The 18,238-nt window shown below is 38.8% G+C and overlaps 1 protein-coding gene across 2 annotated transcripts in view; it reads right to left on the bottom strand.

Moving 5' to 3' along the window:
- LOC148013447 (DEAD-box ATP-dependent RNA helicase 26-like) overlaps positions 1–15,539 on the bottom strand; it is a 63,170-nt gene extending 47,631 nt beyond the window's left edge. Inside the window, exon 1 of one of the 2 annotated variants that reach the window (XM_087667817.1) lies at positions 15,173–15,539. In XM_087667817.1, coding sequence (XP_087523943.1) covers positions 15,173–15,399 — 227 coding nt within the window. In that variant the 5' untranslated portion in view covers positions 15,400–15,539. The remainder of the gene's footprint in view (positions 1–15,172) is intronic. The other variant, XM_087667818.1, reaches the window with a different exon arrangement.
- Positions 15,540–18,238: the final 2,699 nt, after the last annotated feature.

Genomic DNA, 18,238 nt, shown 5'->3' with positions numbered 1-18,238 from the left:
TTGGGTTGCATCAACTCTATAGGGTGGCTTATTAGGTGGGCTACTTCCAAAATTAAGATCTATGCCATGATCATTCAACCTTTCAAGCGATAACTGCCTTGGAAGTGATTGAGAGAAGCAATCAGCATAAATTTTCAAAAATGACATGTCATTCTTCTATAACTTAGATATATTCCCAACATTCTCACTATCATCTTTATCCTTGGTAAAAAACAAGTACGCTAAAAGATGATTTTTCATTACTTTAGAAATGGCAACAATAGATACAATAGGGACAGATTTACCTTTCAATTTTACATCAAGTGTGAGTACCTTTCCCTTGTGCTGAATAGTGATCTTTTTTGCACGAGAATCAATCACTGCATACATACGGTGATACCATGGCATACCAAGCAATACATCACAACCCTCAAGCGGCATCATTGTCCACATATCCATGTGTATGCAACCAAAGCTTTTCAATGATCAATGTAACAGGCTCTGCATGGCCTTTACATGCCATTCCAACTTCCCCCATAGGTCCCATCTCATCCTCTCTAATGCCTAGATGAGTTGCTATGTCAATAGAGATGTAGTTGGCTCGTGCACCATTATCAAAGAAAATCACTGCATACTAATCCCTAATTTTACCCCATGCTCTAAACAACTTAGTAGCATCATCATTGAGCTGATCACTAACAACATCGGACACCAATCCCACTAATGTTTTGGGCTTCTTTTCTTTAGAATCTCCTTGATTTTTTTATTTTCCAGCTTGTTGTCTATTGAAACACTCCCTTGCAATGTGACCCTCTTGTTCACAAATAAAACATTTATTTACAGCCATTAATTCCCTACGTTTGTTGTGCCAATGCTTTCGGCCCATTTTGTTACTGTTTTGGCCTCCTTTTCAGCTGATTTTCAAATCTGCCCCTTTTCTCAGCCTTAAACAACTTTTTTTTCAGCTTATCCCCACTCTCTAAGAAGCCCAAATCCTTCCCATGCAACAAAGCATCAGTTGTAGTAGCAGTCTCTATGAGCTAAGACATGCTGGATTTAATGCAAAAATCCATCATTCCTTTAGGCAGTCCACAAACATAGTTTTCCACTTACTCATGAAGGGGTACCTGGTGATGAAAAGTAACAGGTAACAATGCATCCCAAAACTTCTTATTATATTACTCCAAATTCTTACATTCCTAGTATCCAGCTTATTCCAAGCTGTCATGATGTCCACCTCGAAGATACTTGTCAACCAATTCGATGCAAACACTTACTTGAATTGTATCCACGTGGACGGTGCTCTACCTTGCATTAAAAGAGTGGACCACCACTACAATGCATTCCCTTTCAAGAAAGTGATTGCCTTTCGAATCTTTGAGGAATCGGTGAAATTCCCCCCTAAATAGGCTGCATCAAATTGCTGAACGAAAGTCAAAGCTTTCAGCCAATCTTGTGCACCACTGAACTGAAGGACTCAAACTTCACTACTTTTCCACCCTCATCATAGTCGTTTGCTATCCCTTTGGGTGTCAAGTTGTCATACACTTGCTACTACAAAAAGAGTGCATTCGCTGAATTTACATCAAAACCAACACCAAACGGAGCATTTGCATAACCAGCACTAGTTTCTTGAGCCCCATAAGCATTCAAGGGTGCAGATGCAATACCAACATGCTACTTTGTGCCCCAAGCATCAAACCAAGGCTGCCACACATAGGGTTTAGCATATTTCCAACCATACCTAAATACATTGGGCCTTACATACCATGCATTGGTTGCTGCATACCATAGGGATTTGTGCCATACAGTCTCATATGCAGTCCCTATCCAACCATAGCATGAAAAATCATGCTTCCACCAAAATATCTTGGCTACCCCATCATAGCATGCATACCCAGCTGTCCAAAATCCATTGGATTGGCACTTCCGTGATGGCCTTGCATTTGCATTTCTTGCCCTATAGATACCAACCAGTTTGTTTTATAAGCATCTTTGGAAGCTTCAAATGAAGGGTTTAGCATTATCTTCAGTGCACCTTGCTGTCCCAAAGGTGTAGATCACGTCTTCTTCTTCTTGCCTTTATTGTCCTTCTTAAGAGCAATCCAAAATTGGGTAAATTGAGAATCCTTTGCCAATTCAGCAAAGAGATTTGTTGCTATCCTCATCCGATTCTTGAACCGATCATCAAATTCCTCTTCACTTTGCTGGTCATCAACCTCCCTATATCATGAAGGCTATGCATCTTGCATAACAACAACATTTTCAGCTTGATGTCCATGGTTTGAGCTTTGTCCAAGGTCAAGCATTGCAATTCTTTCATTCCCATGTGAATGTTCATACTGAGAGACATCATCACTGCTTGAGTCCATCTCATTGTATGAAGACATATTGCTGTAATTTCTCAATTGAGAGTAAAAATCAGCACTAGTACAAAGCTTTGGCCTAGAATAAGGTGCCACAGGCCCACCAAATCAAGAGATTGAGTGGTATCCTGGCAATGAACCATAAAATCAGTCTTCCTTCCGTAGTGGGTGGTAATTCCCCAATTACAACCTAGTTATAGCAACAACATTTATTATAAAACTGAGAAATACAAATTAACTTACCATCTTGGACAATGGACACCCTGTTGGTCCCAAAACTAGCACCCCTTTTGGTATTTCTTTAACTTAATTAAAAAAAGAATTCAATGCACAATGGGATTTTCCCAATCCCTTTCAGTATTCCAACTCCCCTTACTATCAAAAATGACCAACAAATCTTCAATCTGATTTGCCCCTTGATTTGGGCAGTCAATCGGCCTTCATGCACTTTGATGGAGATGGAAAATGCCCCAAATTCATTGATTTGCCGGTCTCTCAACTTGAATTTGGCTGAAAACAGCTTCAACCTTGTTGAATCCAAGTAAAATTCCAATTTTTGACATCTTCCCCGAGCTGCTACTAAACCCTAATCTATGTTGCAAATTAAGATTTACAGTAGAGAAACCTGAAATTTCTTAACCTTTAGTGATCTCAATGCTGTAATCTTCAAAGCAAGGCTATAGAAAGGCTGGGAGATCAAAGAGAATATTGAGGAGAGAGAAAATTCAAACTTTCTTTGCAAAGAACTGAAGAAAATCAATCATTTACTATTGCTGCCCCGTCTCAACAGCCTGTAAATATCGTCACCTGTTGTTAATTGGTTTTCTCCTGCACTTCCCAGCCCGCAGAAGGTCCTCTAATGGCTGCAGATCAGACCAATACAATCTACTCTCTCTCTCTTGTAAGCTAAATGCACTAAAAATACCTCTCTAGTCTCTAAAGACGTTCTTTAGTCTCGCATGGGTATTTTTGACAAGTGGCAACCTTGCCAAATGGTTTTTCCATCATCATTCATAATTAAATATTATTTTTTAGTCTTTAAATACTGAAAATTAATCTAATAATTATCTCAATGTCCAAAAAAATAATCTAACTGGCCAATAATTAAATTAGCAAGGCAACCTCCATTTCCAAGTGTCTCTGCACCATCTTTGACTATCAAATTGGCGTTAGGTACCATTAAACACCACTTCTCTAATGTCACCAACTGACACTTATGGCCAAATGAATGACCTAGGCCAACAATAGGGACCAGATACCACCGAGTACATGTGTGACATAACTTATGGCAACTTTTGCCTTTGATATCCCGTGATTTCCTCGGGCCCCAGGCTCATAAATTTACTCTAATCCCAATTATACTTCACATGTGCAACATTTACTTGGCCATGTGATTAAAAATTGATCCACATGTTAAGTGAGATTTCAAAAATACATGTCCTCATGATAGAAGCTAATGCATTTTTAGCTCAACACCCCCTCTCAAGCCCAAAACTAAAATAGAAGGGAACCACCCCAAAGCAGTCAGGGCATTGAGCAAACAAAGGGTACACATCAACTACCCAGTAATCTATCAAGATTACAAAGGTGATGATAATCTTACCAAGGAAGCCCAAGTGATCACCCTTGAGAGGCCAAGGTTTCAACCAAAAGGTGCCCTCTTCAACCACCTAGTGGCCTACTAAGAGCAAAGGCAGATGGAACCATAGTGGACTTTGTGTGTGTGTCTGCCTATATGTGTGTGTATGCCCGTGTGTGTGTGTGTGTGTCTGCCTATATGTGTGTGTATGCCCGTGTGTGTGTGTGTGTGTGTGTGTTGGTAGAAAGCTTTTGATTGCTTTGAATAAATTTAACTTTCAGAGAGGGTTTGCAATCAATTTTTGTCCTATTGAGTAATCTGTACCCTTTTTGGAGAGAATAAAGGAATGGTTAGACCCGAGACCTTCACAAAATAAGCAACTTATCCCAACCACCACTAGATATCGGTGACGAAGAAAATCTATGGAGAGCATGAAGAGGAAGCAAAAAAGATGGGTAAAAGCAAGCTAGGCAAGCTGAGCAAACAAAGCAAGCAAGGAAAATTGCCCTTGGGGATTACAGTGTGAGTTGCCACAAATCAGGTGGATCTTGCCTGAGTCAACCACTTCAAAAGACTAAAAATGAATAAATGCGCAGAAATACATGTCTACAAGAATAGAATGGCAATGCGCTAGAGTTATGCAAGAGACAATGCAGATGATCCTACTCATGCAAATGATACCACTTGAAAAGTGTCCTCATAAGGGAAATGTTTACTGGATAATGACACAATGTACAAAATAATAAATATCCCAAAAGTAATGAATGAATCAAAATACTATCATCCTTGAGAGAAAAAGGTTACCCCTCTCAATGTGAAAGGAAAACCCAAAGAGAATCAACCTCCCTAGATCAATTTATAGATTACCAAACAGTGCCATGGCACTCCAGTTGTCACAATTTATGATAATCAGAAAGTCACACATGAAATGAGGAACAACCAAAAGTCCCCTCAAGTAGACAATCTCTATGGTGCCATCAAAAAGGACTCCATACTTTGCCTCAACTATGGAAGCAACCACTGTCTCCTACTTACGGCGTGACCAAAAAATGCGAGTTGTGCCCAAAGAGAACATGTAGCCACAGTGAGAATGCTAAGTGTCGGAATCTCCAACCTAGTTCAAATCAGTGTACCTTTGCAAAAGCAAACCATGACTATAATTCAAACCATAAGAAAAAGTATACCGAGGATATCTCAAATATACACATACACGCAAAATCTAATGTGGCAATTTTTAGTGCATTGAAATACTAAGTAAAGAAACAAAGTATGCAAGATCAGGTGTATGAATCAACCAAAATGTGATACAAAAATACTATCCTTAGATCGAACTATCTCCATCCCCAAGAAAAAGGATAACTCAATCATCTCAAATGCAGAACAAAGTTGGGCCTTAATATTTGTTGTAGTAATAGAATCTAAGCATGTAATGAGTAAATCATCGACATACAAGAAAATATAGCTAACCCTCTCTAAAGCGGTTTTTAAATATAAGTTTGGATCATCAAGGGTAGAATGAAATCCACAAGTTCTAAAAAACTCATTCATCCTATGGAACCTTCAATCCATAAAGAGCTTTTCGCAAGCAGAAAGATTTATCTTTACGATCACCAAAAGAAAATCTGGGAGGCTGCTCCACATAGACTTTATCCTCCAAATACCCGTTTGAAAAGACACTTTTGATATCCATCTAATAGATTGGCCAACCATGATGAGTAGCAAGCATAACCAAGAAACAAAATGGTATCAACCACACAATGGATGCAAAGGTCTCCTCACAATCAATGTCGTGTTTTTGTAGAAAACCTTACACTACAAGACGAGACTTATAATATCCAAAGTTCCATCAGCTTTCAATTTGATCCTAAAGATCCACTTCATCTCGATGACTTTCTTCTAGCTTGGACGATCCACTAAGATCCAAGTCTCATTTCGATCAATACTCACAAGCTCCTTTTTCATGACTCCCCACCATGTGGATACTTTAGAGCCTCATACCAACTCTCTAGCTCGGAATGCGCTACGTAATATGCCATAAAGACAAAAGCAAATGAAACACTAGGTGCAAGCCAGGTAAATCTTTTAGGGCCCTCCATAGTGGAATCCAGTGGAACGATCCCTCAATCCTGCCTGGTTTGCTAGTACTAGCAAGGTAACGGTTTTCACAAACGAGACCTGGGTGCTAAGACTCTGCAGGTGGGTCAGAAGTAGGTAGTAGACTTGGCTCCGCCAGCACTATCTCTAATGTAGGAGGGATCAGCTTAGAGACCAGTGCAATGTTATGTACAATATCCCTCTCATCAAAAACATCTCTCCACATAATCACCTTATTTGTCCAAGGATCAAACAAACAATAGGCCTTTACCTCAGAAGAGTAGCCTACAAAAATCAGGAGATCACGAAGCGAGCTTTCCTATCTAATCATCACAAGTGTACATATATGCACAACACCCGAAGACTCTAAAATGGAAAATAACAAGTTGAATACCAGAGAAGGAGTTCCTCTAAGAAACTGTCAAAATCAAACACCGGTTGAGAATGTACATTGAAGTGTTAATAGCCTCAACCCAAAGGTGCCAATGAAGCTTTGCTACAAACAGCATAGAGCAATGCCATGTTCATCACAGTCCGGTTCCTTTGCTCTATGACTCCATTTTGTAAGGGGGAGTTGATAGACGTAATAATCTCATTTTTCAACATTATTTGTATTAATTTAATAATTATTTAAGTACCCAAAAAATTAGTTTGACCAACCAATAATTAAATTGGCTAGGCCAATTCATCTCCCTAGTGTTCCTGAGTCTTCTTTAGCCCCTCAATTGCCATTATGTACCATTAGATGCCAGATCCCTAGTGTCACCAAAACTGACATTTATGGCTAATGAAATGTGTTAGCCCAATTTTTGACACCAAATATCACATGGTATATATGCAACGTTGCTTAAGACAACTTTTGCCTTTGACATCCACTAATTTTCTCAAGTCCTTGGCTCGTAAAATAAAATAATCTCAATTGCATTTCACGTGTGCAATACATACTTAAACATTTGATTAAAAACTAATCCAAATGTTAAGTAAAGTAAAATTTCACATCCTCATGACAGCCCTCCCCCTTGAAATCCTTACAATCATCCCCAATTGCACTGTCGAATGCATCAAAAGCACAGTATTGCACTAGAATTTCCACAAGGCATCATAGTAAAGATAACATTGGCCATTGTTGCCAAACCATGCTACTACCAAACACATACTGAAAATTACCAGCGACTATAACATAGCATGACTCACCAAGAATCTCAAAAGCATTGACAAAATATCATGGGATGAATCCATTACTCATGAGCTCAACTTATCTGGCAAAACCAAACCATAGTATAGCATAAATCACGCATAAACCATGGCTGAAACATCAATGGCATCATAACACATGTTGTTGTCCATACAATCAGCTGAATACTATTGAAAACCAATGACCATTTACTACAAATCAATATAAGATAAACAATCTATAATGATCAAAAACCAATAATCCAATGCTGATCATAACTAATGCTACATTAAGCACAAAGTGATGCAAATTTATAGTTCCAAAGCTACAGATAATAAAACATATCATATGTATATCGAATATAGTGACTAGTACACTGAATAGAGATCCCTTGGCAAACATATTGTCAGCTACAATATCTTGAATGTATGCTGAATACATCCAAGATCCACTACATCTAGAGTTGTCCATCACTAAAGAGCACCGGTGCTATCTCCCTTACAAGCATCAAATAAGCTATAAACATACATCACTAATCCTCTCCAACACTTGGAATAGCCCATAGTATCTCAAACTCAGCTTTGCATACAATCTCTCTTTGCCCTTCATCTTTTTCAGCCTTGTCTTTTCAAAACACAGCAATACATAATCACTCTCTATAAACTGCAAAGCACATCTATGATGATTAGCTGCCCTCTTTTGCTTATCTTGCAATCTTTGAAGTGCATACTTAATCTTCTCATGAGCTGATCCATACTCTCCACATAGCAATCAGCTTCAAAGATATTATCCTTTGTGTGCAAAATGGTACTTTCTTGCCACCCTCTACCACCTTAAAAGAAGCCTTACTAGTGAAACTATGCACCATATCATTGTATGCAAACTCAACCAACAGCAAACACTGTTCTCACTGTGTTTTGAGATTTGATACATAGCACTTCAAAAGATCCAAAATTGTGGAGTTAGCCTCCTTAGACTAACCATCAATTTGTGGATGGAAGATTAAAGAGAATTTCAATATAGTGCCCATGTTCTCAAACAACCCCTTCCAAAACAAACTAATGATTCATGGGTCTCAATCGTTGATGATCAACTCTAGCATGCCATCGTACTTAAACATATGCTACATAAAAAGACATGCCATATAATTAGCCTTTATATTCTTTCTCACTGAAATAAAATAGACTTGCTTTACTGAACCTGCAAATCATAGCTCATATCCCATCATTCCTTATAGATGTAGGAGGAAGCTCAAAGATAAAATCCATAGCAATGCTCTACCAAGTTCTATCCAGAATAGGCAAGGACTGCAATAAACCCCGACATCTTTTGCCTATCATACTTCATTTTCTCGCACACAATGCATGTCTTGACAAATTGCTCAACATTATGCCTCAAAGTTGGCCAATAAAAGAAGTGCTCCACTGCCTTAACTGCAGCATCAATACCTCTATGCCCTACATAAGGAGCATGACACTCAGTCATCACCTTGGCCCTCGACTACTTTGTAACACACAGTCATCCATGCATCATCAAAAAACCCTCTCTAAGCATAATGTGCGCATGCTTTGGCCATTGCAAAGCTGATCGTATGCATTCCCAAAGTCTGAATCAACAACATATTGATCTCTCATAGCATTCAACTCGGTGTGATAAACCATGCTAACAGTCAATAATTAAGGCTGACATGACAGTGCATCAGCCACTAGGCCTACTACATTCTTTTTCCCATCAATGTGTACAATTTGAAAATGAAACATAGAGAGAAAGTTTGCCAATCTCATATGCTTCTTTGACAACTTCGTTTGCGTCAAAAAGTACTTCAATGTCTGATGATTTGTCTGAATTATGAAATTAACCCCTAACAAATAGTGTTTCCACATAGACAGTGTATGAATTATAGCCAAGAGCTCTTTCTCAATTCCTCTCTACACCATGGAGAATACGACTTTCATAAGCAACTACACAACTACCTTGCATTAAAACACCCCAATGTTGTTTCCACATACATCACACTACACAACAAATGACTTCCTACTTGAGATCGGGCAACACAAACACAAGATCTAAAATCATCTTGTCTTTCAATGTATAAAATGTTGAAATTTTCACAACTATCCATCTTAAAAGGCACGTTCTTCTTCTACAAAGCATGCAATGAAAAAGCAATTTCAACAAAGTGCCATACATAGTACGAGCAAAGTCCCATAAAGCTACAAATCTCATGAACATTTCTGAGATGTGGCCATGAAGAATGAATTGCCTTAACTTTTGCAAGATCCATAAGAATGCCATTAGCCAATACAATGTGCCTCAATAAGTGAATCTCATACAAGACAAATTCGCTTTTCTTATCAATTATCAACAACTGATTCTTACAAAACTCATTGAATACTATTGCCAAGCGCTTCCGATGCTCGGCCTCATCCACAAATGCTGTATACTACTGAAAAATGCGATCCATCATTCTATTGAATGTGGCAAGAGTATTATAATACCCAAATGGCATGACAAGAAACTTGAATAAATCAAAAGATGTTCGGAAAGCTATCTTAGATACATCTTCAAACCTAATCCGAATCTAATGGTTTCCACTTTTCAAATCTATATGCCTAAAAATGGTTGGCCCCTAAAATCTATCCAAGATGTCATCAATCCTAGGGATCAAAAATCTATTCTTTATCATGATTTTATTCAATGCACAATAATCAATGCATATGCACCATGGCCCATCCTTTTTTTGTACTATAAGCACTCGTGAACAAAATGGAGATGAGCTGGATTGAATAAGCCCTTTCTCTAACAGCTCATTCACCGAACTCATAATCACCTCTTGCTGGGCTGTACTGACTCTATAAGGTGACTTGTTAGAAGGACTACTATCGGGATTAAGTCTATGCCATGATTCTCGAGCCTTCCAAGCAATAGCTACTCTAAAAGTGACTGAGAAAAGCAATCGATATACAATTTCAAAAGTGGCATTCGATCTTTATCCAAGTGAGTCACATTCCTAACATTTTCATTATTACTTTTATCTTTACTAAAAACCAAGTAAGCTGATCCATCAAGTGTGCATTATTTATAAGCAAATTTTGCCATGATTTTTTATTACTTTGGAAATGGCAAAAGCGAATATAAGAGGGACGAATTTCCCTTTCAATTTTACATCCAAAGTATGAACTTTGTCTCTATGATAAAGGGTCACAATTTTATCATGAGTATCAACAACTGCACGCACACAATGGCACCAGTGACCAAAGCATCTCAAGCAAGACATCACATCCTATCAAAGGTGCAATAAATAACTCTTCGCTATCCACATAACTTTGAATGTAAAAACGAAACTTTTCAATGATAGGAGTGACCAGCTCTATGTGCCCCTTACACACCATATCGATCTCACCCATGGCCCCAATCTCATCCTCTCTCATACTTAGACAAGCAACCATGTCAATAGAGATAAAGTTTGATCATACACCTGGATCAAAGAAAATAAGTGCATACTGATCTCTAATTTTGCCCCATGCTCGACAAAGCTCAGTGCTATCATCATTGGGTTGATCTGCCACTATATCAAACACTAACCCAACTGAGATTTTTCCATAATCATAGTCCTTTGCCGGACTTATGGGAGTCAAATTATCATAAATAGGCTATTGCAAAAAGGGTACAATTGCTATATTTCCATAATACGTCCCTCGCTTAAATCTTGCTCCTAAGAATTAATTTTCTGCCTTGAAAATTCAAGTCTTGAAGCTTCAACCTCCTGGCACCCTTCCCAAGGTGGTTGTCAAACCCTAATTTCTACTCTAAATTAGGGTTTACAATAGAGGAAAAATCCAATTTCTTAGCCTCCAAGGATTAGAATGCTAAGATCTTCGAAGCAAGCCTAGGAAACGGCTAGAGAATGAGAGAGAAAATTTAAACTTCCATTGCAAGAAAATGGAATAAATCAACTATAACCCTATCGAGACAGCCACAAAAGCTATCTCCATTGATGAAACACACTAAATATGATGTTTGTTTGGCTGAAACAACCCTCAATCTGATGTCACCTACTACCGTAGTCTCTTTAGGGCATTTCACCAACTCCCGAAGGGTCTTTTGCTAGCTTGAAATGGCCTGTCAAAAATTGTAGCAACTATGGCAACCTTCTCTCTGTCTCTCTCAACTTGCACAAGGCCATAATGACCTCTCTCTCTCTCTCTCTCTCTCTCTCTCTCTCTCTCTCTCTCAAAAATGTATTTCCCACTTGCATAGGCAAGTTTTGCCAAGTGATGGTCTAATCCCATTTTCCAACATTATCTGCATTCTGAAAATTAATTTAATAATTATTTTAGTGCCTAAATTTTTAGTCTAGCCAACCAACAATCAAATTGGCTACGCAAATTCATCTCCTAAGCGTTCCTAAGTCTTCATTAGCCCCCAAATTGGTATTAAGTATCATTAAGCCAAACCCCTAGTGTCACCAATTGACACTTATCACTAATAAAATATTTTAGGCCAATTTCTGGCACTGCATACCACCTAGTACATTACTTAAGACAACTTTTGCTTTTAACATCCACTAATTTTCTCAAGTCCTTAACTTGTAAATATAAAATAATCTCAATTGCACTTCACATGTGCAACACATACTTAAACCTTTATTAAAAAGCAAAGCAAGTAAAATTTCATGTCCCCGTGACACGGTACACTGTGAGTCACCGACTGTGTAGGCACTAACATAGACTCCCTCTCTCCACTGGTAGCTACTATGGAAGTATACAAATGAGGAAATGACATAGGAGGAGGGAGCCCAAATACATATCCATAAAATAATACCAAGATATGCAGCAGGTCAACCAACTAATTAAAATAATAATAATCTGATCAGCCAACATTAAATGGCCAAAACTTCATAAATAAGACATCAAAAAAATACCTAAAATACTCTACCATGCCCAACCTACTAGGGCATGCGCAGACTCACACATGAACTAACATGTCCACAAAGACCCTCTCTCAGATCATTGATGATTTGATATAATACAAAAAACAATGATAATGAGCCATCATAGTACATAAAACAATGACGATCAAATAGGACCATGGATTCCCTGCCTATGGGTTGAACTAGTGAACTCAAACTAGAAGCCAATCTTGCCCTTTATCAAACAACTCATCATGAACCTAGATGTCAATCCCAACTCCAAGATTTCAAAACATACTAGACTTTAGTCAATGCATCAAGAAAACCCTTCTCTGAATCATGTGCTCCTGTATAAAAGTATAGGTCAAACCACCCCACTTCACCACCCTCTCATACTCCCACTCTAGCACTGGAGAGTTATGAGGGACAACCTACATCGCCTGTACTAGCAAGCTCGAAGGGACACCCCTACAATCTACGTTGAAGCTGTGTAGATTGAGCCAAAACTTGGACCTATAAATGATGAAGACTCACCGAGAGAGTCATCACCCTTCATCACTCTTGGCTCCTCCTTTTGCAAAGCTACTAATGTCCTACAATCCTTCCCAAAATGCCCCTTCTTGCCACAATAATAGCGTTTGAGTCTTCTAGTCACCCCTCTCTCAAACTGAAATACCTGGAGCACCAAGAGACAGCATCCTCAACGAAACTTGGATCTGGACACGATAAGTCTCCAATATAATACTCGTATATGAGCAAACAATGTCTACATGTTGAGCATTAGAATGAGAAGCCAAAGGAGCCATGATGAGGGAGATACAGAGAAGATGACTAGAGGCAAGGGATCTTGAAGGATAAAGATGTGCCAACAAAAATAGACTCACAATAGTGTCAACACTTCAAGTAGTAAAGAAAGCACATAGAGAAAAGATCGCCAATAACTAGAGTGTAATGAAAAGAACACAACAAATACACAAGAACCTTCTCTAAAGTTGAGCAGTGTATCACACAAAGAATAATCAAAAAACAAGACACTTGCTGCAAAAATAGACCAAACAAAAAAGAATAAAGCAAAATACAACCAAGACAATGCAAAACACAAAAGTTGCACCCACTAGAGACTGAAAACAGCCTGAAAACACCACCACTAGCCCTACACAAAAGCACTAGATCAAAATGCAAATGTTGAGAACAAAAAAGTAAGAGTTAGCAGGCATTAAATGCTGTTATATAGTAGGGAAAACTGGTCACCTCAGCCTATAATCACAAAACACAGATGCAGCCCTGCAAAATATAATGTTGAGGAGTCAATAACACGTCTCGAGCCTGGAAACAGACCCAGAAATAATAGGCGGGCTGCAAGACGCAGGCTGAAAAACCACAAAAAAGGTGATTTGGCTGCAAAGGAGGTCCCCCAAGCTGTAGGTAGGTTGCAGCAGCCAAAGAAGTCCAATCAGCATCAAAAAACTCAAAACATAAATCTCTATCATAATAAATATACACCAACACACCTCAAATAGCTGACACTAGGCAAACACTAGGCAAGAGCAAATCCCCAACCTAAAATCCAATAGCATGTCACAAGTGGACGTAGCAATGGAAGCATAGGAAATTGCTATAATAGATTGTATAACACAAGAGAAAAGAGAAAAGAGAAACATTGCAAAGAAAAGAATAACAATACACAAAGACCTCTAGAAGAAAGAGATGCTCGAGAAATGGAATCCATATACCGAGACACGAGAGAGTACAAAAACAACGTGAGTCGTTAGCTGCGTGGGAACTCACATTGGCTCCCTCTCTCTGCCAGTACCTGCTATGGAAATATGCAAATGAGTGAATGACACAGGAGAAGGAAGCCTAAATATATAGGCATAATATAATGATGAATATGCATTAGACGGTCAATTGAATAAAATAACAATAATCACGTCGGCCAACATAAAATATTTGAAACCTCATAAATGAGGCACCAAAAAAAACCTAAAATACTCTACTATGCCCAACCCACTGGGACATGTGCAGATTCGCACATGAAGTGGCATATCACTTTATAGTACCAAGCTAAAATTCTCTTCATCCTTCCATCCACAAACAGATGGTCAATCCAAAGAGACAAACTCTACAATTTTAAATCTCTTTAAGCTATGTGTCAGAGCATAAATCACAATGGGAGCAATACTTGCCTTTGGTAGATTTTGCATATAATAATACGGTGCATAGTTCCACCGGTAAGGCTCCATTTGAAGTTTGGAGCGTGGCAAGAAAGTTTTCCCTGTTTCGCATACTTAAGATCTTCAAGGCTAATCATTGTGTGGAAACATGGATGCAGCCTATGAGAAGGTTAAGTGTGCACTTTAGAGATCACAAGAAAAGCAAAATAAGGCACCTGATTACCATAAATGTGATTTGCAATTGCAGAGAACCCTACTAAGTTCTTTGATCAAATTGTGCTTTGTCGTACAATTGTGTCCATATTCTCTTATATTTGGCAAGCCTAATCCATACAATTCAACAATAGTTGTAAAATGATTGGGATATTTGATAAACGGATTTCGTAAGTATTGCATTCAGCAAGGCACTCACAAGACAAGACAGCCCTATCGCAAAACCCAATTTAGACATGGTCAATGCAAGGTAATCACAACTAATAGAATACACACCTCTTGAATTAGTATATTTGGTATAGTCAATTCCAATATATGCATCAGCAATGTTATAATTAATCCGTCTTCTAAGCATGGGACCATATTGAGTAGGATGCAAGCTTTCTAACTCAATATAAGATGTGTCCAAAGATGTACAGCATGAAATCTCATCGATTCACCAAAGTTACTTCTGGTTGGCTATAGAATCTTTATTTGAAAAGCTACTCCATGACTTTCTTGATTCAATGCAATAACATAATGAGTGGTTCAATGTTGACCACTTTCTTTGCTCGAAAGATTTACACCCAAGTTGAGCTCCGGTGACGTTTCAGCTTACGTACACAATATACGTGATCCTTCATAATTACGGGCTGTCATAAGAGGATGTAGATATATATACTGCAATGGTTCAAGGATTACCGAGTTTGTGTGAGATGTGGCAAGCTCGAATGAGTACTGTTTGACATCGCCACATCAGGATGTCCGTTTGATACATCATCCGACTCATCTAATCTGGCAGCCTTTGGATCTTTGGTGAATGGTTGCTTCTTGTGTCGAGGTCGCTTCTTTTTCTTCTTGCCATTGGCCTGCCAAGGAGAAGCTTCCATTTTGCGCTTCTTGGAGTCATGGTCTGCTGGCTTCCACATGCTGCCTGCTCTGGCGAAGGCTCTTGCTTCCGTCTCGCCCCATGCTGCTTAGGTTAGGTCCCGTAACTTATATATAAAAAGAAAGACCCGAAGTTACTTCAAATCAGACTGCAAGTTCGCAGGAATGTTTAGCAATATTTGTTAGCATTGTCTTTAGGGCATATGTTTTATACAATGGTGTGATGACAACGTGGTGTAGGTTCCAAAAAGTTTACCTATTGTTAAATTTAGTTAAATAGTCTTAAAATGTATGGATATCTTGCTTTTCAAGAAATAAGAGTTTATTGTCAGAAAATTTAACAAAAAAGGTTTCTCTCTCTCTCTCTCTCTCTCTCTCTCTCTCTCTCTCTCTCTCTCTCTCTCTCTCTCTCTCTCTCTCTCTCTCTCTCTCTCTCTCTCTCTCTCATGTAGAAAAAATAGGCAATGCTCGTGTATGATAGTGTGCCCTTGTTTTGGTTAAGAAGGAGCCCCTATCCTTGCATTCCATCACAAATATTCTACATCTTTAAATTCCATGGGTAAAAGTAACACTCATTTCCATAGGTGGTATTTTACTAGCTCCTCTCTCTCTCTCTCTCTCTCTCTCTCTCTCTCTCTCTCTCTCTCTCTCTCTCTCTCTCTCGTGTAGAAAAAACGGGCAATGCTCTTGTGTATGATAGTGTGCCCTTGTTTTGGTTAAGAATGAGCCTCTTTCCTTGCATTCCATCACAAATATTCTACATCTTTAAATTCCATGGGTAAAATTAACACTCATTTCCATAGGTGGTATTTTGCTAACTCCTCTATCCTAGTGCTACTCAAAGGGAGTATCGAGGAGCCTCTATAGCATAGATGTGTATGTGCCCCTCTCTACCATACTAAGTACAATCTTTTATGACATATCTAAATAGTAAGCACGCATTTGTAATTTGCAATTATATATTTGGTCTTACATCAATATGGACTTCGACAAAGCTTACAATAGTGTAAGTTGCTAGGCCTTTATTTTGAGTAAGACAGTCAGTCTTGGTGCATTCTCCTAAAGCATTGGCTGGTGCTCTCTCCTTTTAAGAGTGAGGTGTGGCTTAGGATTAGCTTAATGGACCATTTGTGCTGCCCGAGCTCAGAAATCCATATTCCAACCTCATTTACTACTCAAGCCCTTGCCCGATGTTGGCGCTACACTCTAAGAAGCTCATTGATCCCCAACCCTCTTGAGGAAAGGAGATGCCTCCCTTGGCCTTAACATCTAGGTTGTGCCTTATGCTTATAATCTCCCCTTCACCCCTATGGGGACTACGATCCTAAGATGTCCTACTACCTAAGCTTGAGGGGCATTTCCAAGGGGTCTAACCTCTAGAATGGTTGCAAAGCAAATTGGAAGGAGACCTAGCTAATTGAGGATTCATTCGAGCCGACCAAGGTGGAATCCTGTTAGGTCCAAGTCATACTAGCTAACCAAAGAGCTGATTGACCTACCTCAATGGTGGACAATCCTTCTAGTTGGCTCCATACACTCAATGGACCCAATGATAAACCTTTGTCATTGCCTACCAAATCAAAAGATTTTGTGGTGGACTCACCTACTATCATCATGCGATTGCACAACAAACTAAAGAAGTTATGTCCTTTTTGCATCCATGGATACACAAAGGAGGAAGCTTAAGAAGGCGTGGAAGTCCACCCCCTCATTCAAGCTAAATGTCTTTAGATGGCAGTTAATGTCGAGGTCCCTCCCACTTCGTGCACAATTGAGCACAAGGATACCAATCAGCCTTGCATGTCCCTTATGTAAGAGGGAGGAGGAAACTGAAAAGCATTTATTTTGAGATTGCTGCCACAACTTCGGAGTATGGAACAAACTCAAGCATTGGCTAAGGTTGGCCAACCTTATAAGTGACTTTGGCTTTACAACTACCTTCTTTGCTAACAGAGGTACTTTGGATGACTCTTCATGGGGTCTCATCTCTCTCATCTTTGTTGTCACGTTCAGGTTCATCTGGTCAAAGAGCAAAAAGTGATCTTTGGCAGGAACATCAAAGTCCCCCTTGCATGTATCAACGTGCTTTGCACTAATTGATCACAGTTTTAACGTTTGAAAGCAATAGAGATTGGATTTGTAAGGTTTTTTGCAAGAAGCTTCTAACTACAAGCTAGTACTTGGCTACACCAAGGGTGATGTATTTACTACCTTCTCTTAACTTAATATATCCACATTATTTTAAAATTTACATATTTGGGCTTTAGCATTTTCTCATACAATCCAACCAAAGACATGGCCATTTTTGTAGTATATACCAGCCATTATTAAAATATCTATTTGCTTAAGACTAGACCTCAACACTAGTTCAAATAAATCAAAATCAAATCTTGATCCAATTAATGAAGTGAATTCCATGAATTAGCATCTCTCTCTCTCTCTCTCTCTCTCTCTCTCTCTCTCTCTCTCTCTCTCTCTCTCTCTCTCTCTCTCTCTCTCTCTCTCTCTCTCTCTCTCTCTCTCTCTCTCTCTCTCTCTCTCTCACATAACGAGCACAAATACCAATCCATTATCTTATAGATGTCAATATATATATACATATATTTATTTATTTGTTTATTCTTAATTTATTTTTCAAAATAATAAATTAAATAGAAAAATACCATAAATATATAAACTATTAAGAAATTAAGACTAAGACCTGTGAGGCATGGGTGTTAGGGTGCATATATAACATGGATTTGCAACCTCTCTCTCTCTCTCTCTCTCTCTCTCTCTCTCTCTCTCTCTCTCTCTCTCTCTCTCTCTCTCTCTCTCTCTCTCTCTCTCTCTCTCTCTCTCTCTCTCTCATAATGAGCACAGATACCAATACCATTATCT

Source organism: Lygodium microphyllum, chromosome 26 (genome assembly GCF_053477565.2).
Source record: "Lygodium microphyllum isolate KBCC chromosome 26, Lygodium_microphyllum_v1.1.10, whole genome shotgun sequence".
In the NCBI taxonomy this organism is placed as follows: Eukaryota; Viridiplantae; Streptophyta; class Polypodiopsida; order Schizaeales; family Lygodiaceae; genus Lygodium; species Lygodium microphyllum.
This window is presented reverse-complemented; position numbering and strand designations above follow the sequence as displayed.